The sequence below is a fragment of the Herpailurus yagouaroundi genome, unplaced genomic scaffold, assembly GCF_014898765.1.
Source record: "Herpailurus yagouaroundi ecotype Mexico unplaced genomic scaffold, PumYag 187, whole genome shotgun sequence".
NCBI lineage: Eukaryota > Metazoa > Chordata > Mammalia > Carnivora > Felidae > Herpailurus > Herpailurus yagouaroundi.
Window position 1 is genome coordinate 1,234,757 of NW_024412418.1, and position 24,273 is coordinate 1,259,029.

Here is a 24,273-nt window from a genome sequence, read left to right on the forward strand (position 1 = left end):
TTCATTCATTTCTTTCCTTTATTTCTTTTTCATTGCTCATTCATGAAATTTTATTTCTTTTTCATTGCTCATTCATTGAATCTGTGATTTCTTTTTACACACTGCCAAGTAGAGCCCATTACTATTTTCTTGGAAATGGAGAGCTTATTGATTGAATATTATTTTATTAAACTTCACTTTTTCCATATTGACTGGTAAAGTGATCTCCCATAAAATAATGTTTTTGCCTATATTAGGATTGATTTCTCAACTCTCTGTTCTTTGATTAATTTTTCTTTTTGTGTGTAAATACTATACCATTTTTATTATACTGCATCATCTCTTGATGTAACAAGTTGCCTGGCCCTCCCCAATCATTATGTGGCTTCTAGAATTTCTTGGCCCTTTTCACACAATCTTTTCTTCCATCCATACACATTTTGGAGCAGTTTTATTTCATTCTCCCCAAAACATTTTTGGGATTCTAAATGGAATCACCTCACATCTATGTATTAATTTATGGAATCTTGTAATTCTATGACATTGTGAATTTGCATTCAAGAATGTAGTTTCTCGGGGCACCTGGGTGACTCAGTCGGTTACGTGTCTGACTTTGGCTCGGGTCATGATCTCACAGTTTGTGAGTTCCAGCCCCATGTCTGGCTCTGTGCTGACAGCTCAGAGCCTGAAGTCTGCTTTGGATTCTATGTCTCCCTCTCTCTGCCCCTCCTTCACTCATGCTCTGTCTCTCTCTCAAAAGTTAATAAATGTTAAAATAAAAAAGAATGTAGTTTCTCAAAGTATTCAGTTCTTATATTACAGCCATCATGTTTTTAATATTTTTGTTGTTATTTTGATTGGGTTATTCATTTTTTCTACTTCAATATTTAAGTGGTAATTTCTAGTGTAAAGACAATGTATTGTCTACATTTTTCTTTACTAAATCATTTTTTTTTAGTTGAGTCTTTGGGGTTTTCTAGGGATCCTATCATTTTATCTTCACATAATGACAATTTTGATCTCTCTCTCTTAAGTTTCTAGTGTTTCCTTAGTTGGACTGAAATTGATTTGTTAATATTCCCATGGCAAAAATTTGGAGGAGATACAGTTTGTTTTTATATTTCTACGCCAAAGCATCAAATTTGGTTGTCATTTCCATACTTTACCATTGCAACACACATCATTTACTATAGTTTTTCCATTTATATGTACAATTTTAATCCAGTTGTTATTAAACTTGGTACTTACATGTGACCACAGGTATTCATTGGTGTCTGGATAATACGTTAAACTTGCAATACTTAATATCATTATACCAAGTACAGAAAAACAGGCACTTAGGATGTTCATAACCATGCTAGCAATAAGCTGTAACAGACATACAAAGAAAACTGGTCATGTGCAGCATAAACAGGTTTTGATGAAGCAATCAGTCAGTCTGCTGTCCTTCCTAGAACATTCAAGTTGGAAATTTTTTATCTGACTCTCTGGAATCTTACTGTGGTTGATATCAAGACTCTGCCTCAAATTTGTCTGGAACCCAGCAGGATAAAAAAAATTTTTTTTTCAGAGGAAGTATTTATTTAGTCGACAAATTATTAAACAGGGCCTGCAACATGCTGAACACTGTGTTAGGGATAAACACAGTGTTCTACCTGAAAGTCTTACAAACTAATGGGGGAGGCAAAATTACAAACACTATATTTCATTTGACAAAATTTCATAAACATCATGCTATGAATAAGCCTCAGGTCCAGGATTTGCCAGTGTCATTCGTACCCCAGTAAGGTCACCTTACTACTACTTACTGCCTTTCCATAGTTCCCAGCTTCCCTCAAGAAGCTCTCTTTTTTTAAAATTTTTAAAAAAGTTTATTTATTTTTGAGAGAGAGAGAGAGAGAGAGAGCATGAGCAGGGGAGGAGCAGAGAGAGAGACACACACACACACAGAATCCAAAGCAGGTTCCAGGCTCTAAGCTGTCAGCCCAGCGTGCAATGTGGGGCTCAAACTCACGAACCATGAGATCATGTCCTGGGCTGAAGTCACTGCTTAACCGACTGAGCCACCAGGCGCCCCGGTATCTGCTCTCTTTTGAATGGCACTCTGATCCTGCATGACCTGTGAAGAGAAACTCTGCCCCTTTGAGAAGGGACTCCATGGATTTTTTTTTTTTTAATGTGTAAGGGATTGTTACATTTTAAAGAGGATTTTTTTTTTTTAAATAATGGGAAGAAGGAAGTGATTTGATACTGATCAACCAAAGAAAGAACTTAAGTGGGCATATTAAATTTTGATTGTTCAGCAGGCAACCGCCCTTTCATTTTGGGAGCTCTCACTTGTTAAGTCTTTATGAAAGAAGTTTATCAAACTTTGCTATGACTTCAATCTGTAGGAGGCAGAGCCAGGGCATTGCCAATGCAGTCCTCTTCCCAAGGATTGTGAATCTTGAGCAAGTAACTTAAAGATGAACAGAAGACTGGAATTCATACCTAGAATGGGCAGCTCAGATGTTATACGGTGGGGATGGTGGGGCACTTGGGTGCTAGAGAGAAGCTGTGATCTCTAGTGATGGTAACAACCTGGCCAGATTCTCCTTGCTAAAAGATAGCTTGCACTTCTGGGTTTTCTGTTTCTGGCTTCTGGAACTTTCTCAGATCCTATGTTTTCTTTCTTTCTTTCTTTCTTTCTTTCTTTCTTTCTTTCTTTTTCTTTTAGTGTTTATTTTATTTTTGAGAGAGAGAGAACAAGCAGGGGAGGGGCAGAGAGAGGGGGGACAGAGGATCTGAAACACGTTCCAGGCTCTGCACTGACAGTGGAGAGCCTGATGAGGGGCTTGAACCCATGAACCATAAGATCATGACCTGAGCCGAAGTCAGACACTCAACTGAGACACTCAGGTGCCCCTCAGATCCTGTGTATTTTCTAAGTTTGGTTCTTCACTTCCCAGATGCTAGGACCCTGGCTTCTTCCCAGTAGAGCCTGTCTTTCCTTGCTATAGCCAGGTTTCAGTTCACAGTGGTGGACAAATTGAGTGGTGGACAAAATTGAGAAAATGTCTTACGGAAGAGAGAAGGTGTATACAAAATTTCAGACGTGTGGGAAAGAAGGTCTTCAGGAAAATGAATCGTTGGGTGTGGCTGGAATGTGGGGCATGAAGGGAAGTTGGATACAATGTGGGTGAAGTGGGCAGGGCTGGATTATGAGGAATCTGGCAGGCTGTGCTAAGGATTCCAATTCATCTTTTTGAAATGTAGAGCTATACTCAGGGCGTGTCAGCTAGAAAGACCTTTCCTTAGTACAAAGCCAGGTTGTGGTATGCTCCAGAAAATGCACACTTATAATGCTTCTGCACACTTACCCTGTGTCCACGTATGAGGTCAGAAAGGCTTATGAGCCAGGATCACCTATAGAGAGATATTTATGTTCCAGGGGCGCCTGGGTGGCTCCGTCGGTTAAGCGCCCAACTCTTGATTTCAGCTCAGGTCATGATCTCATGGTTCGTGAGTTCGAGCCCCACAGCACAGATGCCTGCTTGGGATTCTCTCTCTTTCTCCCTCTCTCTCTACCCCTCCCCTGCTCGGGCTATCTCTGTCTCTTTGAAAATAAATAAATTTAATTGAAAAATTAAATATTTATGTTCCCCCAGATCCTGATCAAACATTTGATTTAAATATACAACATTATTATTTTTGAAGCATTCCGCTTCCAGCATGAGAGTGTGAGGAACTCCATGGACCAACTCCTCAGCCAAATTTGTGAAAATTACTAAGAACCCCAACAATTAAAATCTCTGGAGTCCTAAGGGCCTACAACAAATGCCGAAACGGTCAGTCAAGAAAATCTACTAGGGGCGCCTGGGTGGCTCTGTTGGTTAAGCATCCGACTCTTGGTTTCAGCTCAGGTCCCGATCTCACGCTTTCACGAGCTCGAGCCCTGCATCAGGCTCTGCGCTGACAGTGCAGAATCTGCTTGGGATTCTCTTTCTCTCCCTCTCTTTCTGCCCCTTCTCCACTCACACGGTCTCTGTCTCTCTCAAATAAATAAATAAACTTGAAAACATTTTTAAAACACCTACTACAAGTCAAAAAACTGTAGGAGTCTGCGGTATCTGAACCAAGAGCCACGCCCACTCACCCCCTTCCGGGTTCCACAAGAACACTCTGGGTTGGTGCAGGTCCCTTCTCCCCCTACCCTTTTCCCAGAGTGCTAGCTAGAGCTCTCTCCCCCCCCCCCCCCCCCCCCACCCCCAGCAGCAGATCATCTGCTTAACATTTCTAATCATGCTCCCAGCTACTTGCTACTGAGGCTAAGTCCGAGTGCAGTCAAGAGAGGTGGACTCTCTCCTTTTGCCCCTACTTGTGGGATGAGGGCCTTCTCTTGGTGGCAGTGCCAGTGGGTACCAGGTCCCGATCACTCTTGCCTTCACTTACGGGGTAGGGGCTCCACATCATGAGAGGCAAGCTGTGCCCCTCCAGCAAGCCCTCAGTTCTTACAGTGGGGGTGTCACTCAGAGAGAAGCCCTCCATTGTCCCTCTGCAACGCCCCCCCCCCCCCCATCCTAGGAGCAGAGCTTTGGCTCAGAGATTTTGCCTGGGGGAGAAGTGGGTCACAGAATAGAGAACAGCATCCTAGGGCAACTGTGGATATACCTAAAGCTGCACTCACCCCTGAGGAGCAATTTAACACAGAGAGGGAGAAACAGACTGCAGGAAATTATTTCAGCCAGCCCTTAAAACAAAACAAAACAAAACAAAACAAAACAAAACAAAACAAAACACATCAAATAACAATCATAAGCCCTTGGGCTGGGAACTCTGAGTTCTGAGTGCCCAGAGTTGCTACAATGTATTTGCCCAGTTTCCGGAGCATCTGTGGCTCAGTCAGTTGTGTCTGGCTCCTGATTTCGGTTCAGGTCATGATTTTAACGGTTTGTGAGATTGAGCCGTGTATGGGGTTCTGTGCTGACAGCATGGAGCCTGCTTGGGATTCTCCTTCTCTCTCTCTCTGTCCCTCCCTGGTGCTGAAAGGGCGGGCCTACGCCGGCCGACTCCATCTTGTTCTGTGTCCTTCACCTAGACCATGCCTCCTCCCCTTGAGTAACCTCCCGCTCACCCATTCAAACTTCCTGATCAAAACACGCCCAGCGACCTGCGTAACAGGACTCCAACCCTTCCCCAGCCAATCGGCTGAGGCCACAGCCGTTACCTCACCAACTGCCCCTAGACCCCAATAAAACCTTTGTGCTTTTGAAACTCGCTCTCTCTCCCTGGTATCTCACCGCTGCGTCGGTGCAGGTAGGGGACTGAGCTCGAGCTAGCTCGAATAAAGGCTCTTTTGCTTTTGCATCGGACTCGGCTCCCTAGTGGTCTTTGGGGATCACGAATTCTGGGCATAACAGTGCATGCTCTCTCTCAAAATAAATAAATAAACATAAAAAAAATAAAATGCGCAGTTTCCAACAACAAGAAATTTATGAGACAGGCAAAGAAACAGAAGTGTCTATACACCTGTGCACTTTGACCTACACATCAGAAAAAAAGAAAAAAAAGCAGGTAACAGAAACTGTCTGTGAGAGTGGCCAGATGTACTTCATTAGCCAAAGACTTCAAAATAGCCATAAAGACGGCCAGAGAACTAAAGTAAATGATTAAGCAAGTAAAGCAAGATTTGCTGATGACATTGACTATGGACGATTATATGGCAACAAATTATACAACCTACATGAAATGGACAAATTCCTTGCAATGTACAAACTATTGAAACGGACTCAAGAAGAAACAGAAAATCCGAACAAAGCTGTAACAAATCTGAAATAATAATAAAAACCTTCCATGAAGAAAAAGCCAGTTCCAGATGACTTCAATGGTGACTTCTACCAAATATTTAAAGAATTAATACCATTGCTTCACAAACTCTTCCATAAATAGAATAGGAGGGGACACTTCCTAACTCGCTCTAGGAGGCCAGTATTACCCTGATACCATAACCAGACCAAGCCATCACAATAACAAAACTATAAACCAATATCTCTTATGAACGTGAATGCAAAAAAAAACCCCTAAGCCAGCAACATATAAAAAGCATTATATACACCATGAGCAAATGGGATTCATTCCATGAATGCAAGGTCAGTTTAATTTCCAAAAATCAATGTAATACATCAGACCAATAAGATGAAAAACAGCCGTATGACTATCTCAATAGATGCAGAAAAAGCATTTGACAAAAAGCCAAGACCCTTTCGTGATTAAAACACTTACGAAACTAGAGTAGTTGGCATGTTCCTTAATGTGGTAAGGGTATTTAGGAAAAACCCATAGCGAACTTACTTACTGGTTTGCTTACTTCCTGCACACTCACTGGATGCTTTCCTCCTAAGATCAGGAAAAGACAAGAATGTCTGCTTTCACAGCTTCTACTCAGCATTGTATTAGAGGTTCTAGCCAGGGCAGTTAGGCAATAAAAAGAAATAAAAGGCATCCAGATTTGTCAAGGATCTATTCACAGATACCTGTTCCTCTATCCAGAATATCCTAAGGAATACACTAAAAATGATTAGAACTAATAAACAACTTTAGCAAAAAGGACAGGACACAAGATTAATGAATAAAAAATCAATGGTATTTCTATACACTGGAAATGAACCATCTGAAAATAAAATTAAAAAAAAATTCCATTTACAATACCATCAAAAAGAACAAAGTATCTAGGAATAACCTTAACAAAAGAAGTGCAAAATTCTGAAAACGAAAAAACATTTTTGAAAGAGTCATGCAAAAATATCCACGTTCACACGGATGTTAAGATCAATACTCCCCAAATTGACTTGCAGATTCAGTGGGATCCCTATCAGAATTCCAGCTGTTTTTCCTTACAGAAATTGGTAGGCTGATCCTAAAACTTGTATGGCATTGAGAGAGCCTCGGAATGATAAATAAAAACCTTGAAAAAAGAAGAGAAAAATGGAAGAACTCACACTTTCTGATTTTAAAATGAACTACAAAGCTACAGTAATCAAGACTTTGTGGTACTTGCATAAGAAAAGACATGTAGATCAATAAAATAGAATGTGAAGTCCAGAAACAAACCCACAAAGGTGCCAAGACAATTTAATGAAGGAAAAATAGTCTTCTCGACAAATGATCCTGGGACAACTGGACATTCACATGCAAAAAATGAAATAGGGCCCTAAGGTTACATCATCAACAAAAATTAACTCAAAACGGATCAAAGACCTAAATATAAGACCTAAAGCTATAAAATGCCTGGAAGAAAACAGGCATAACTCTTTGGGTCTTTGGTTGTGGCAATGGATTCTTAAACATGACACCAAAAACAAGAACATCAAAAGAAAAATTGATAAGTTAGGGCTTCCACAAAATTAAAACTTCCATGCTTCAAAGGATACTATTCAGAAAGTGAAAATATAATCCACGGAATGGACAATATTTGTAAATCATATATCTGATAAGGGGTTGTATCTAGAGTACATAAAAACTCTTATAACTGAATAATAATAAAAGGCTAATAACTAATTTTATTTTATTTTTATTATTATTTTTTTAAATGTTTATTTATTTTTGAGACAGAGACAGAGAATGAGAGGGGAGGGGCAGAGAAAGAGGGAGACACAGAATCCGAAGCAGGCTCCAGGCTCCGGGCTGTCAGCACAGAGCCCAACGTGGGGCTCGAACTCACGGACCATGAGATCATGACCTGAGCTGAAGTCAGATGCTTAACGGACTGAGCCACCCAGGCCCCTCGCTAATAACTAATTTTAAACGGGCACAGGATTTGAACAGACCTTTCTCCAAAGAAGACAAAGAAGCGGCCAATGGCATATGAAAAGATGCATGACATCAGTAGTCAACAGGGATATGCATAGTGATACCACAGTGAAATGCTACTTCAGACCCACTCGGATGGCTAAAGTCTGAGGTCAGGTAATAATAAGTGTTGGTGAGGATATAGAGAAATGCGAATCCTGCTGGTGGAGTAGAGAATGGTGTCATCACTTAGAAACCATAGACTGTCATTTCCTTCAATGGTTAAACAGAGTTACCATACAACCCAGCAGTTCTATTCGTAGGTATATACTAAAAAGAATTAAAAACACGTTCAAATACAATATTGTACACACGTGTTTACAACAGCACTACTCCTGGTGGAATAAACCCAGATGTTCAGCAACTGATGAATGGATAAATGAAATGTAGCATAGCAGCACCATGGAATATTATTTAGCCATAGAAAGGATGAAGTACTAATTCACATATGCTACAACATGGATGAACCTTGAAAGCATTATGCTAAGTGAAAGAAGCCATTCATGAAAAATTACATATTATATGATTGCTTTTTTTATGATTACTTTTAAAAATTTTTGAAATATTTTTATTGTTAATTTTACTTTTTATTTTTTAAAATTGACATCCAAATTAGTTAGCATATAGTGAAACAAAGATTTCAGATGTAGATTCCTTAATGGCCCTTACCCATTTAGCCCATCCCCCCTCCCACAATCCCTCCAGTAACCCTCAGTTCTCCATATTTATGAGTCTCTTCTGCTTTGTCCCCCTCCCTGTTTTTATATTCTTTTTGTTTCCCTTCCCTTATGTTCATCTGTTTTGTCTCTTAAAGTCCTCATATGAGTGAAGTAATATGATTTTTCTCTTTCTCTGACTAATTTCACTTAGCATAATACCCTCCAGTTCCATCTACGTAGTTGCAAATGGCAAGATTTCATTCTTTTTGATTGCCGAGAATACTCCATTGTATCTATACACCACATCTTCTTTATCCATTCATCCATCGATGGGCATTTGGGCTCTTTCCACACTTTGGCTCTTGTTGATAGTGTTGCTATAAATATGGGGGTGCACGTGTCCCTTCGAAACAGCACATCTATATCCCTTGGATAAATGCCTAGTAGTGCAGTTGCTGGGTTGTAGGGTAGTTCTATTTTTAGTTTTTTGAGGCACCTCCATACTGTTTTCCAGGGTGGCTGCACCAGCTTGTATTCCCATATGATTGCTTTTTTTATGATTGCTTTTTTAATGAATGTTTAGTCACAGCTACAAAGACAGAACACAGATTAGTGGTTTCCTAGGGCTAGGGAAAATGGGGGTTGTGGTATGGGGAACAATAAATAGATAAATGATACAAGGTTAGTTTATGGGGCATTGAAAATGTTCTAAAATTGACTGTGGCGGCAGTCACACACATCTGCGAATACACTAAAAAAAAAAAAAAATCATTGAATTGTACACTTAAAAAAAACCCAGAATTGATTAACATGGTATATGTTTACCTAGGCAGCTAAAGATTTTTCCAGGTTAACATGAAAATAAGTTGGTATGCTTTCAGAAAATAACAGTTGTTGAACTCAAATATCTATACCCAACTAAGGGGCAGCCTAATGGGTTTTATTTTTAAAAAATAATTTTAAAAATTTTAGGGCAGAAGACATATGCCCTACATTCATTTTCAGCTTAAATTTGAAGGGATACACATGAATAAAATATAAGTAACATGTACTCTTTAGGAAATGACAGTAAATTAAGAAACTTTTCAACTAAAAATATTATTTTTCTCCTCTTCTTCCTAGTCGTCATCTTGGAGTGCCCTAGGGCTCAGCCTTCTGTTTTCTTCTTTGCTTTTCCCTTCCACTGGAGGTCTTGGCAAGTCTCATTGCTTTCAATATTATTTCATATCTTGAGATTCCCAATTCATTAATCCTTTCAATTAATTGCTCAAGACAAAAACTTTGCTTTAGTTCCTGGTTTCGCTCTGTTTCTCACACCCTATACCCATCAGGAAATCCTGTTGGCATCACCTTCAAATATATCCAGTAGCCAAACACTTATCATTTCCTCCGCTTCATCTATTCTGTTCAAACCACTGCCATCTTTTCCCTGGCTGACAGTAGCCCTGTAACTGGCCTCCCTGCCTCTAACCTGGCACCTCTTGCATGTAATCATCAAGCGAATTTCTGTCAGAATGATCCTTTTAAGGCACACCCTCATCAAGTCTCTCCTCAGAATACTCCAGTCTCTCCCTATTTTCCTCAGGGCAAGAGCTCATCAAAGAGGCCCTGCAGGATCTGGCTCCCATAACCTAAGCTACTTGGCTGCAGCCACACTGGCCTGCTTGCCAGAAGGTGCCAGATATGCTTTCACTCTGTGGCTCTTCCAATGGCTGATCCCTTTGCTGGGGATGCTATCCTGTCTGCTATCAGTGTGGCTAACTTTCTCCCTCAAGCTCTGCCCCATTGCCACCTACTTAATAAGACTAATTTGGAGATGTGGTACACACACACACACACACACACACACACACACACACAGGAATATTACTTGACAATCAAAAAGAATGAAATCTTGCCATTTGCAACAGCACGGATGGAACTACAGTGTGTTATGCTAAGTGAAATAAGTTAGTTAGAGAAAGACAAATATCATATGATTGCCTTCATATGTGGAATTTAAGAAACAAAACAGATGAACATAGGGGAAGGGAAGGAAAAATGAGATAAAAACAGAGAGGGAGACAAACTGTAAGAGATTTTTAAAGACGGGGAACAAACTGAGGGTTGCTGGAGGGGTGGTGGGTGTAGGGGATGGGCTAAAAGGGTGATGGGCATTAAGGGGGGCACTTGTTGAGATGAGGACTGGATGTTTAATGGAAGTGATGAATCACTAAATTCTACTCCTGAAACCAATACTCCACTGTATGGTAACTAACTTGGATTTAAATAAATAAAAAAAAAAAAAGACTTAACTTGGATAATCTTACTTAAACAGCCCCCAGTGACAGCCCCTATCATGTCTCTTTTTTTTCCATGGCAGCTATCACCTTCTAGCACACTGTATTGTTTCCTTACTTGTCATGTTTATTGTCTTTATTCTGCTATTAGGGTCTCAGCTCCATGGAGGCAATCAATCTTTGTTTGCTCATTGATACATGCTACATACACAGAACAGGCCTGAAACTCAGTAACTATTTTTGATTGAATATTGGAATTTGAGCACACTACAGGTGCATGATGGTACCTAAGTATAACAGAATATTGTGCTGCTATTAGGATAACTTTTTCCACAGCATTTGTTCATGACCTGATAAATCATTATTTGATTTCTTCTTATGAAGTTGAGCCACATTAGTCTGGGAAACTCCTGGGCAAGTGTCCCTGAGGTAGAAGAGTGTCTGCACTTCTGTGAGGAGTGATGTTACGTGTTTCCAGAGAAGGAAATAGAGTTACTCTGCGTGAGTCTCGAAGAAGAGTCTATTTTTGCTTCTTGAGGTGGAGTGAGGAGAGGGAAAGGGAGAGCGGAAAACAGCGAGGCTGGAGGTTGGGGGGAGAGTTACAGGGGGAGCTGGATCATGGCTAGACCTTGGGAAACTAGAGTCATGATCTTCCCCCACCATCCCTCAAGGAAAAAACAAAAACAAAACAAAACAAAAAAAACTTTTTGTGAGTTTTTGTGAAAACTGAGCAAGAGGCCAAGTTTAGCCAAGTTCATTCATGCCTGGGTTTGTTTTTTCTGTGGGTTATTTTGTTTTTTGATGTTGTGAAGCAAAATTGGAGTAGTATACAGGGTGCCTGGGTGGCTCAGTCAGTTAAGCCTCTGACTTCAGCTCAGGTCATGATCTCGCGGCTCGTGAGTTCGAGCCCCACGTCGGGCTCTGTGCCGACAGCTCAAAGCCTGGAGCCTGCTTCAGATTCTATGTCTCTCCTTCTCTCTTTGCCCCTCCCCCGTTTGAACTCTGTCTCAAAAATAAACATTAAAAAATTTAAAAAAAAAATTGGGGCTGTATGCTCAGAGAAACCGGAGCATGAGAGTGTCAGTTTCAGGGATCTGCAAAATCTCATCGGGCCTTCCTGGGCTTTGAGGTCCACTGTACTTATATCCCCGGGGGAAAAGCAATGCCAGGTAACACCCGGGTCACATGTACACTCTGGAAATCCACGGCAAAGCTTAGAAAAAGGGCTACGATAGAAAACTATGTTAATAGTGGTAGAAGTTAAAAAAAGATATAAAAGCTTAATGCCCATGTTATAGCCACTAAGTGGCTGCTGAGCCAAAGAGCCTCCTGAGTCTCTTTGGCCCTATCTTTCTGGGGCAAAACCCGCTGAAAGGACAGGCAGACCTTTCCCTGAATGATGAAACAAGAGTTTTCAGTTTCTTCTTTCACCAGTCCCTGAAAGCACCTTGTTTCCTCAGTAGGTTCTGATTTGCAGAGCTAATAAGCATTGGCTGCACGCCAAGGACTGTTGCTCATTTACTCACTTTTAACCCTCAGAACAATCCTCTGAAGCAGGTGGTATTAGTGGCCATATGTTTTTTCAGACGAGGAGTGTGAGCACAGAGTAACTTGCCCACACAGTCAGTGGTAAGGTAGTCAGAACCTGAATTCAGGCAGGCGACCTCCAGAACTGTGATCCTAACCGCCATGGGGGGAAGAAGTTCTCAAGGTGAATGTGACTCCTTTAAGTATATTTTAATGATGCCTGATCTGTACTCCAATGATAGTGTCTGGACCTGGGTTCGCCAAAGGCAATTCTCTTTTCACACGTTGTTCTGTCTTATGTCCTTCCCTAATGAAACACTGATCTCCTGAGCTTGCCCGACCCACCCTGCCTCCCTTCCCAGGTCAGTTTTGTTTGGTTCTATCTACCCCTTTAGAGAGCTCGAAATGATTTATTCCATCCAAATCCTCACACCAGACGCCTTATAAAACCGGTTCCTCACGCTACACCCTCCTTAACACCCATACTCAAAATACACACTGGAGGGCGTCCTTATAAAAATCAAATGACTTTTTTTCCTATCCAAACGTTTGGAAAAGCCCCCCATCCCCCGCAAAAGCAAAACAAAACAAAACAAAAAAACAAAAACCACAAACAACAACAAAAACAAAAAGCAAACAAACAATCAAAACCAAAAAAACACGTGGCTCAGAAGTTATCGCTTCTCTCCAGTTTGTGCCAGGGGACCTTTTTATCTTTGGCATTGTTCCAAGCATTTCAACATACCTTGGATTTTGTAGGATGCTTCTGTGCTTGTATGCTGATGGAGCCCGAGCTGATGAACTGGGGATAGAAACAGGCATTTGTAAACCCCCACTCCTGTTGACGGTCCCCCAAACTTTCCCAATCCCAGTGACATTCTCGAGATCTAACGTATCACTGAATTCTCAGAAGAAAGCGGTTTTCACTCCTGCAGTCCTGGGATGACCACCAGCGGACGCTCTGAAAAATGAACGTCCCATTCCTCTGTCACAGGTGTCACAGAGACGAAAAGATATTTTAACGTCCCTGGCCATTAAGGGAATTTTGGGTTGGCGACAGGACTTAGCCACCTCACAATGATTTTATGAGGTTGATACTTCATTGGTTTGGAGTGTCATTTATTAAGCTCATGACCTGCATCATTAGGAAGTCATCCCTAGCCGCCAGTGGGGCGCCTCTCACTTGCAAGAACTCTCCCCCCATCACGCTGTGGAAGAAAGATGTCATCAACAGAAATAGCTTCAGAAAACATTTGATCTGAAGAGTGACAGGTTGTCTTCCACAAACCTCACGTCCTGAGTGCTAACGTCACCTGCTGGCACCGGTCGAAAGATTTGTTGTGTCTCGTATATCAAGAATTTAATTATCTTCCCCAACGGTATTATAGCTTATACCCGCCTTCAACCTGCCCAGAGCATTAACAAAAGTTTGGCTCAGGGCTGGGGATCTCACAGTCCCGGAAGATGAGATCCTGTCATGGAGGCCCGGGCATCTTGACCTGATGTTTAAAAAGTCTCTGACACTGTACTGCTGGGTCACTCTGTAGAAGTTTATGTACATTTTTTTCTAAGTCTCGGTTTCCTAATTTGTAAAATGGGGATCAAGAGTAGGGATCACGGAGCTGTTGGGGCAATTATATAAAACAGACCTGAAGCGCTTTTGGATGGTGCCTGATACACGCTAGTATGAAATTGAATAATTACTATTTGTGGCTAATTTCTGCTGGTACAGCTTCTCTTCTGTGGCTTGGGCTTCGGATCCTTTCTACGTGATTCATGGTACTCTCTCAGTTTAAAGCATTTCTCTTTATGACATACAATTCTTTCCAGAAATCTCTGAGTGTTGGTAAATGCCCTCAACTTGGGGACTAGCACTGTAAGAAAGCCTCTAAGGAAATGTCTCCCTTCCAGACCACTTACTACCTGACCCTCCCCGTAGGTGAAATTGTTACAGTTGCATGTGTCAGAGGCCTTTTTGCGAAAAGTCATTACATTCAAATCTTCTCTCCCTTGAAGCCCAGTTTTTGGTTGAGGAGTGCAAAAGGGTGGATAAGGAACTAATAAGACCCTTTCTCCTCTAAGGGGAAATGTGGCCTTTGGTTAACTTTTTGGCTCTGCTCAGTGGGGCTCTTGATACAATTGGAATATCGGTTGTGTTATTAGATCACATTGCTTATGAATCCGATCACCCCGATTGGTCATTTGCTTCTGGATTAGATGTAACTATGAACAAAAAATAACTTGTGCGAAGCCATGGCTTTGGGCTTCCCTGAGATTTGGGCATGTCTCTGGTGGGCACTTTAGCAACCATGGCCTATGGAAATATTACAATAGCCTTACTCGAAATACTCACTGTATTTATTTTATTTTATTTATTTTTTAAAGTTTACTTTAAAAAAGTTTTTAGGGGCGCCCGGGTGGCGCAGTCGGTTAAGCGTCCAACTTCAGCCAGGTCACGATCTCGCGGTCCGTGAGTTCGAGCCCCGCGTCGGGCTCTGGGCTGATGGCTCAGAGCCTGGAGCCTGTTTCCGATTCTGTGTCTCCCTCTCTCTCTGCCCCTCCCCCGTTCATGCTCTGTCTCTCTCTGTCCCCAAAATAAATAAATGTTGAAAAAAAAAATTAAAAAAAAAAAGTTTTAAATCTTTATTTATTTTTGAAAGAGAGAGAGAGAGCGAGCAGGGGAGGAAGAGAGAGAGAGGGAGACCCAGAATCCAAAGCAGGCGCCAGACTCTGAGCTATCAGCATGGAGCCCGAGGCGGGGCTCCAACTCACAAACCGTGAGTTCCTCACTTGAGCCAAAGTCGGATGCTCAACCGACTGAGCCACCGAGGCACCCCTGAAAGACCCACTTTAGAAATCTCTGTTTTCCATAAGAGACTCTTAAATATAGAGAACAAACGGGGCGACTGGAGGGGTTGTGGTGGGGGGACGGGCTACATGGGCAAAGGGCATTGAGGCAGACACCTGTTGGGATGAGCACTGGGTGTTATACGGAGGAGATGAATCACCGGAATCTACTCCTGACATCATTATTACGGTAGATGCTAACTAACTTGGATGTCAATTAAAAACTAAAAATAAAAATGCAAAAATAAATAAATATGTACTTATTGAATTCCTGAAAAAAATGAGGAGGATGAGGAAACAGAAATAGAACGATACTGTGTTGGCCCTGTACATAGATTCTCCTACTGGATCCTCAAAGCAATAATCTAGATGGTGACTATTAGCCTCCTTTAACAGATGAGAGAACTAAGCTTCACAAATTAAGTGGCAGAACTGTCTGACTTGGAGGCTTTGCTTTTGAAAAACAAGATCCGGGGGCGCCTGGGTGGCTCAGTCGGTTGAGCCTCCGACTTCAGCTCAGGTCATGATCTCACGGTCTGTGAGTTAGAGCCCCATGTCGGGCTCTGTGCTGACAGCTCAGAGCCTGGAGCCTGCTTCGGATTCTGTGTCTCCCTCTCTCTCTGCTCCTCCCCTGCTCATGCTCTGTCTCTCTCTGTCTCAAAAATAAATAAAAACATTAAAAAAAAATGAAAACAACAACAACAACAAAATCCGCCTTTCTCACTACAAGTTTCACAGATATTAGTAGATGTTAGTCAACAAAGGGATAGTGAGTCAAATCGCAAGTGTTGTAAACGGCCACTTAAATACCTTTAGACAAGTTCCTCTCCTGCAATACCTCTCCAAGTCTTTAATATCAAAGTGGATACTATGAATCTGCAAACATGGGTGTGATAGACTATATGACCTCAGAGCTCCTTCTGCGCAGACTATCTTGTGGTACTCGTGTTCTGTGGCACACATATTGGGGAATCCCATTCTACGGTATACTACCTTTCTAACTGATAAATAAATAAAAGTATGAATGAAAAACAGAAAAAGAAATCTCTGTTTTCATTTCCCCAAATTCTTGACGGCTCTCTCATGACCCTTTTCTTTCCGTACGTAACCTCCCTAAAAATCACTATAGCCCCAAACATTAAGCTCAGACCTTTGGATTTTCACTCTGCCTCTCCTCCCCCATCCCCCAAAAAGCCTTATAGTCACTCTCTCTATTGTTCTTCAAGCATACTCCTTCAAAATCTTTTCTGCCCGCACACCCTCACCCTCGCAAGGAACTTATCAAAATGCGCAACGAACATAAAAAGACTTTTCCTGAGTATCTACTCTCCATTCCTGCCCACCATTTTGTTTCCATAGTAAAATGAGCTCCTTAGAGTCAGACATTGACTGAGTCTTTAGCTCATTGCTTGATCTCTTGAGTAATTCCCTGGATACGTTAGAAAAAAGAAATAAGTTAAAATCAATAACACCACGTTTTACTCACAAATGTTGATGAACAAAATACGTAAGTTAGTGTAACAATGACAGGGATATAACCAGTAGCTTCTCTGTTCTCTTCTTCGACAAATAATGCAAAACAGAGAAAGCCCAACGCGCAGTAAAACAGGCCATTCATGATTTGCACGGCCTGTGAGAAGAGAGAGCCATTGTTATTACTCGAGTCAAATCTACCACAGATGATTACAATACGATGACTGAAAGGTCATGGCAATATCCAGCTTATCCCGGTATTTCTGAAGTTGCAATGAAAGAATTATGTGTCAGAGAAGAAAAGGGCAGCCACGAATGGAGGGGGAGGTCTCCACATTTATTTAAACCGAGAGTATTTGTTTTGGTTTCATAGAAATCTTCAGAGATATTTAATTTTCTAGCTGGTTCCTGTTAAATAAAGAGCAGAAGTCTATTTGTCTGTTTGGTTCAGGAGGACACGTGACCAAAGGGAGGGCTGTTGGCCCTGGGGATCTCTCAGGCTCTGCCTCGACACCCCTCTCCTTCCTACCATTGGATCTGTGAGATCAACTCTAGCTCGCAGATGAGTTCTCATCCTCCACCACGAACCCAAAAAGGTACTTTTTGACCTTGCCCTCATTCTTTCATCCTCGCTTGTTGCGGAATTAAGCTTCAGTTACCTGTTGCTCTGCTCACTTTCATACTCTGTGCTGACTTTTGTAATTACGCCCTGGACCACAGCCCTTGGCTCTGTTCAGAAAAGCATGAAGGAAGCCTCTCCTGTGACCTCTGATTTTCTATAACTCTTAAGTATTCTCAGGGGCCATGTGTGGAGCCAGGCCTTATTCTCCAGATGGAGCAGGGCCACGTACACACACAGCAGTGACAAGGGCGCCTGCAACCCCTGAAGCAGGCAGGGAAGGTCAGCCTCTCATTCTAGCCAGGCCTTCCCCTGATTGGATGAGGCCCACCAACAGTATGGAAGGCAATCTGCCTGACTCAAAGTTCATTGATTTAAATGTTAATCTCCTCTAAAAAAGCCACCTTTGCAGGAGGTGGTGGGGCTGGGCAAAATGGGTAAGAGGGTGGGGGAGACACAGGCTTCCAGTTATGGAATGAATAAGTCACAGGAATAAAAGGGACAGCACAGGGAATATAGTCAATGGTATTATAATGTTGCATGGTGAAAGATGCCGGCTACGTTTGCAGCAAGCAGAGCATTAGGTATAGACTTGTCCAATCACCATGTGGTACACCTGAGACTCATGTGACACTGTGCATCAACTATACTTGAAAATAATAGATAAATAAATAAATAAATAAATAAATAAATAATAAAAACACAGTCACAAAAACACCCAAAATAATGTGACCAAATACCTGGGCACCCTGTGACGCAGGTAAGTTGACACATAAAATTAACTGTCACAGAAAGACAAGAAGTGGCTATTGGGTGATGATCCTCCTCTCCCTTGAAGTTTACTTTGAGACAACACAAAACCACGCATTTACTGGTGACCCTTGCCTGGATCTGGCACATGGGGGGTGGCAGTTTGGGACGGGATCCCATGGACTTGCCCACTATTGCCACACTCTTCTGAATCAACTCCTTTCTGGGCCATGAATCCACTGACTTACTCTTGAGTTCAGTGGGAGGCTCAGGAGGGTTTAGTAGGAGGCACCCAGTAGAAGATCCTAACCCCTTTATCTTCTCTCAGGTGGTGGATCTTACTGGTAGGTCAGTGGATGGCCAGTGACAGGCCTATACCTTCTCCCACATATTGCCATGACTGCCGTCCAGGCCAGATACAGAGACAAGGAGCAAGCAATCCAGCGGTAAAACACCATGGCAAGGGGGGATGAGGTAGAGAGAACACCAGCAGCCCCTCCTTCCTGTCCCCCCATACACGAGGCTCTGCTACATTCAATTGTACCCTGCGTTCTGGCAGTGGGCCAAATCGCTTCCAGCCAGCTGGAGATAATCATAGACTTGTTATGTTGGGAATTTTCCTAGGCCATGCTTTAATTTTGCTGGCTTATCCTGAAATGTTTCGAGCCCCCACAGATATTAGCGCGTGATACAAAAGGGTATAGCATTCTAAGCTTTAGGAGAAGTGAGAGGGAGAACACATACGCAATATGACCTCAGAGCTAAATATAAGGGGAGCATGTTTTGAGCCCAATGTTATCAAATGGCCACTGGCCGCAGAGCTCCAGTGTCTCCAGCCCCTTCTGGTTTGGGGTCCATTGCCTGAGTCCAACCACCTCATTTATGATCTATAAGTTTGTTTTGACCTGTTTACAAACAAAGGCAGAAAATGGACCTTCTCATTGCTTATGAGATTCATAACCCATCTCAGAGCGTATTTGCTAAAATAGGTCGTGGCGTGGTTGACCTATTCAGAAATGGTTTGTGGATCCGTAATTTGTGTCCCATTAGCTATAGCCTCAGAACACTTTAATCAACTTTCCTTCCTTTGGGGAGTTCATGGTGGATGTGGCCAATGTCTCTTCCCTTTTATGTTAGGAAGATGGAACACTCACCATTTATTAACCTAAGTAGCACTTAGTCCTTACCCCCAGTGCTCTGGTCTCCAATTTTAGGGTGTATCCTTCTGACATTTTAATGAAGATACGGTATAGAAATTGTAGAGGGTGAATGGACTCTTTTTCTGTAGAGAAATATAGAGAAAAAACAAACTAATTATTTTTGAGAAAAGGCACTTCATAGTGCAGACTCTACTTTTACACTACGTTCCTTGAAAGAAGATTTGAATCAACCCACTTATATCACTCTTTGTTACGTACCTAGTAACTTCCTGTCAAAGACCAAGAGCTACTTCTCAGGTGTTACGCTTCCTTCCTGGTCTTTAAATGAGACTGAGTTGTTACCTTTTGGTGTCAGTGCCCCACTCCCATTATTTTCACCTTTTCTAGGAATTACCTCCTCCTACAAATCCCTAGGGTCACCCAAGTTAGGGTTTCTGGCTGCCATGTTTGGTCTTCACAAGAATGTCTCTCAATCTAGCCATAGTTGCTTGGATAAGATGTGGGCATCTTGGGGCGCCTGGATGGCTCGGTCAGTTAAGCATCCAACTTTGGCTCAGGTCGTGATCTCGCAGTCTGTGAGTTCGAGCCCTGTGTCGGGCTCTGTGCTGACAGCTCAGAGCCTGGAGCCTGCTTCCGATTCTGTGTCTCCCTCTCTCTCTCACCCTCCCCCATTCATGCTCTGTCTCTCTCTGTCTCAAAAATAAATAAACATTAAAAAAAAAAAAAAGATGTGGGCATCTTATTCTGATTGAGCCAATCAGAGTTCCCTTCCCAGGAAGTTATGTTTAGCACCAAGGTGATATAGTCCCGTTCTGGGCTCGGAAAGAAGAGTAGAGAACACCCAGAGTAAAGACATGGAGTGAGAGGACTCCCTAAAAATCTCTAATGGTTCGCACCTCCCTGATTCTAGTAGCTTTCCTAGACCTATCTACGAAACACACCTGCATCTTTAAGACAAATTCCTCTTTATTTTAGTTAAAACAAGTGTAAGAGGATGAACATCCAGTGAGAATTTTCATAGTGTTCCAGAATAATGGCTAGGTATTAAAGCTTACAACAAAAGGCAGTATTTTGCATCTTAAATCGACAAAATTGCCAGAGGCTCTGTCCCGTAGCCTTCTCCAAGGGCTTTTGGTGGGAAAGGTTGGCAGCTATGGTCAACTGAATTATTGTCTCCAATTGGCGTTTTCCCTTTGTTACAGAGTTATACACCTTCACATGTTGCCGTATGCCTTGCAGTGTCCACGGTCCACTCCATGGAAAGAATATATCTCTCTACCTCGCTGATATTGGATGTGACCTTGGAACGTGTTTTGACCGGTCCAAGGTGAAGGCCAGGACACAAGCCAAGCCTGAGCCCAAACCTACCGAGGTCTTGGAAGTTCCTATCATTTCCCTCTGTTGTGAGGACATCATCTCCCAGGATTGGCTGTACGTGAGTGCGGATTCCAGAAGGAAGTCATACAGAGGCAGGCCCATAACTGACCTGCAGCATTGGACAAAACTCCCACAAGTGAAAAATAAATATTTGTCCTTACAAGCCTGAAATGTTGTGGCTACTGTATCTGATACCCTGGCACCAACCAATACCGCTGGGCGATATAAGAGGAGGGGGAGGGGAGAGAAGACAGAATTTTGGGAAATGACATGGTGGTAAAGCTATGGGAAGATACAGTAATCACACTCGGAGTATGAGTGTGCTTGTGAGACTAGCTTTAACGCACCTCCTGGTGTCTGTTTTCCAGCAGATGTAGTGGCTTGCCCTTGTGTTGGTTAAACAAAGGAAGAGAGAACTGGAGAGAAATTACATGGAGGAAATGGCTGTTTAAAAAGACAAGGCTGGGGGCGCCTGGGTGGCGCAGTCGGTTAAGCGTCCGACTTCAGCCAGGTCACGATCTCGCGGTCTGTGAGTTCGAGCCCCGCGTCGGGCTCTGGGCTGATGGCTCAGAGCCTGGAGCCTGTTTCCGATTCTGTGTCTCCCTCTCTCTCTGCCCCTCCCCCATTCATGCTCTGTCTCTTTCTGTCCCAAAAATAAATAAACGTTGAAAAAAAAAAATAAAAAATAAAAAAAAATAAAAAGACAAGGCTGGGACCGAGCCAACCCTCTATGCTGCAGCTGCAGGCATAAAGTTTTGGGAGAAAGATCTGTCTGGTGGCCCTGGGCTGACCGACGTGACTGGGGCTACAGTTTTGCAGAGAATACTGTTAGTATGAGGGGGAAGGGTGGATGGCAAAGACAGCAAAAGAGGGACTCACTTCCGGGAAATATGGCTGGATTCCACAAATTCAGATGTAATCGATAGAGTAGAGAGTTTTGATAGTCAATAAAGTCTCAAACAAAAAGAATCAGTGTGAACCCAGACCGCTTCCAAAATAAATATCATTTCTAGCGTGGTTCCCAAAATGTGTCCAACAGAAATAGAGCTTTTGGTCACTGTGTACTCTCACGTGTAACCCTAGTGCTCGTGCTTGGTTCTCCAGTTGTCTTTTCTTGCACAAGGAATCAGGAAGGTTGTTGCTGTAGAAAAACATCATGTGTCCGGACATCTTCTTCTTGAAAGAAAGCAAGGATGCTGTTGAGAATGTTAGAAACAGTGCCCAAAAGACAAAGAAACCAGGTTCATGGGCTCTCACGGGCTAAGTTGAGGCCATTTGAATACCGCCCCCCCAAAAAGAATAAAAATCATCATCATTTCAAAGGACCTGTCTACAAAAGGCCACAAATTCATCATGATACACAAAAGAGAAAACTTAAAGTGTTACTAAAGATGATTAGGACACCTACAAGATGTGGACATGTTAGGATGCATTTCAATTTTCACTGATTTGAAGTGGTAGGAAAGTGAAAATGTGCATATATGTATTTCCTTTCTCCTTTTTAGTGGATATCCATTTTTAAAGCACAAATTAGTGTATAGAGACATAGATGACATATAAAGACATACACGAATACATATGAAAGATGTACTCGAATATAACGTGTCAGCTCTACGGTCCACTGGTGGTTATTTTCAGTGTCAGGGGCATCAAACAGTTGTTTGTCACTACAGGTTTCATTCATTTCCCAGGTAAAAAAAAAAGAAGGGCAGAAATTAGCACCGAATGTTATTTCCAAACAATCGCGAGTTCAAGGATAGGTCCACGCTGCATTTCAAGACAATCAATTAGCCAAATGTCCCACAGAAGAGAATTAACGCTCAGACTCAGCCTGCCATCACTTATTCAGTGTAAACCCTAGATGATTGTGCATATTACAATGAAAGTTTAAGAGGGCATTCATACATTTCCAATTATTACAGTCGGCCAGGTCAGTGACCTGTAATGGTGGGATAAAGTAGGGGTAGGAGGTGACGGCTAAGCAAAACTGAAAGCTTTTCTTATTCATGTGAGAGCCACGGAACTAAATGTCCTGTGCTGTAACAGAGACTCACTTTCCGAAGAGACTCAGTTTGATGACGGGTGCTCAAATATAAGTAACTTTGGGCTGCTGAACCAGATCCTATAACTCCACCAGCGATCCAGGATCTGACAACCCATATACTGTAACCTTGCTTGGACTGAGACACTTTATTTTTCTTTTGGGTCTGCTAAGATTATTTGCAACCCCCAGTATGTTTAGAAACTATCGGGGGGCACCAGGCTGGCTCAGTCAGTAGAGCACGTGACTCTCGATCCCGGTTGTAAGCTTGAGCCCCATGTTGGACGATGGGATTGCTTAAAATTAAATCTTAAAAAATAAAAACAGTATCTGTTAAAACTGCTGGTACCCCAGGAAATATAAAGAAAAAAGGAAGTTAAAAATGACTGAGTGCTCACCCTGCCGGGTACTTTTCTAAGTTCTATACATGTATTAACATATAGACTACTCAGTAACCCTGTGCATTAAGCACAGTAGAGGGCACATTTTAGGAGCTCAATGATTGCTGAATAACTGTATCATACAAACAAATGTCCGCGTGTTCTGCAAACATAACTGAACTGACTTTCATTTCACGGTATTTTAGGTGACAATTCTTAGTATATGGTATGTGGGCTTATACCATTCATGAAGTCAATATTAAAGGGAAAGAGGGGCGCCTGGGAGGCTCAGTCCATTAAGCATCCAACTTCGGCTCAGGTCATGATCTCATGGTTGGTGAGTTTGAGTCCCGCGACAGGCTCTGTGCTGACAGTTCAGAACCTGGAGCCTGCTTCAGGTTCTGTGTCTCCCCATCTCTCTCTGCCCCTCCCCTGCTCCTGCTCTGTCTGTCCCTCTCAAAAATAAATAAGCGTTAAAAAAAACTTTTTTTAAAGAGAAGGAAATTAGAAAGGCGTTTGGCACGTAGTAAGTATAGAATATAGCCATGATTGTATTATTATTATTACTGCCCTAAAAAGCAAGCTCAAACTCGACATAGCCTTTCATCACATCTGGACGGCATGTCTGCCGCTGGGTGACTTCCATCTAAGCTATGGGGACATACACAATTCCCTTGGGGGACCCTGCAGACACCCCTCAAGGTGATAAAACACTGACCACACAAAACAGCTGAAGCCGAGACTCAAGAATCTCTCATTATGAAGATGTGGAGCATTAGGATAAAAAGAGAAAGCAAACGGTTTCAAACAGGAACCCGAACTGGGTGGAGCCTGAGAACTGCAGGAGTCACAAGGTCAACTTTCCCTCCGGCCATTACTTACTTCTAGGGACCGAAGATTCTCCCAGGCAGAGCGTGGTAAGTCCCCCAGCCGTCCGAATGGGGGCGTAGGGAGAGCATGGATCTTCTCCGCTCAAGTAGTGTTACCCGTCCAACATTCCCAGCGACGCGAGAACCCAGGACGAGGCAGTCCAGGGCCTGGCGACCTCCGTCCGGTTCAGCGTGACGGAGAGGCAACCCGGCCAAGGCTGCCTACACCGACGGCATGCCTTGAGCACAGGGCCAGAGGTGCGTGATCCTGCAGGTGGAACCCTCAATTCGGGGCCTCCCAGCCCGGGGAGCCGGGTGGGGCGCTGCTTCCTCGGTTGTGCCCCTCATCCCCCACCTCGCGCGGTTCTAACGCTGCGGTTGCGGTCAAGAGCGCGGCGTCGGGACGGGGCGTGCTGCGCGAGGAGCCCCGCGCGAGGAGCCCCGCGCGAGGAGCCCCGCGAGGAGCCCCGCGCGGACCCCTGCTGC

General features: G+C 42.9%; 1 protein-coding gene across 2 annotated transcripts in view; it reads right to left on the reverse strand.

The window, feature by feature from the left end:
• LOC121043351 (B-lymphocyte antigen CD20-like) overlaps positions 1-24,147 on the reverse strand; it is a 37,786-nt gene extending 13,639 nt beyond the window's left edge. For both annotated transcript variants that reach the window (XM_040495009.1, XM_040495010.1), the window contains exons 1-5: positions 23,801-24,147; positions 19,148-19,242; positions 16,605-16,748; positions 13,017-13,073; positions 1,228-1,347 (exon numbers count right to left, since the gene is read on the reverse strand). In XM_040495009.1, the coding sequence (XP_040350943.1) occupies positions 1,228-1,347; positions 13,017-13,073; positions 16,605-16,748; positions 19,148-19,192 (366 nt within the window). In that variant the 5' untranslated portion in view covers positions 19,193-19,242; positions 23,801-24,147. The remainder of the gene's footprint in view (positions 1-1,227; positions 1,348-13,016; positions 13,074-16,604; positions 16,749-19,147; positions 19,243-23,800) is intronic.
• Between the last annotated feature and the right edge of the window lie 126 nt (positions 24,148-24,273).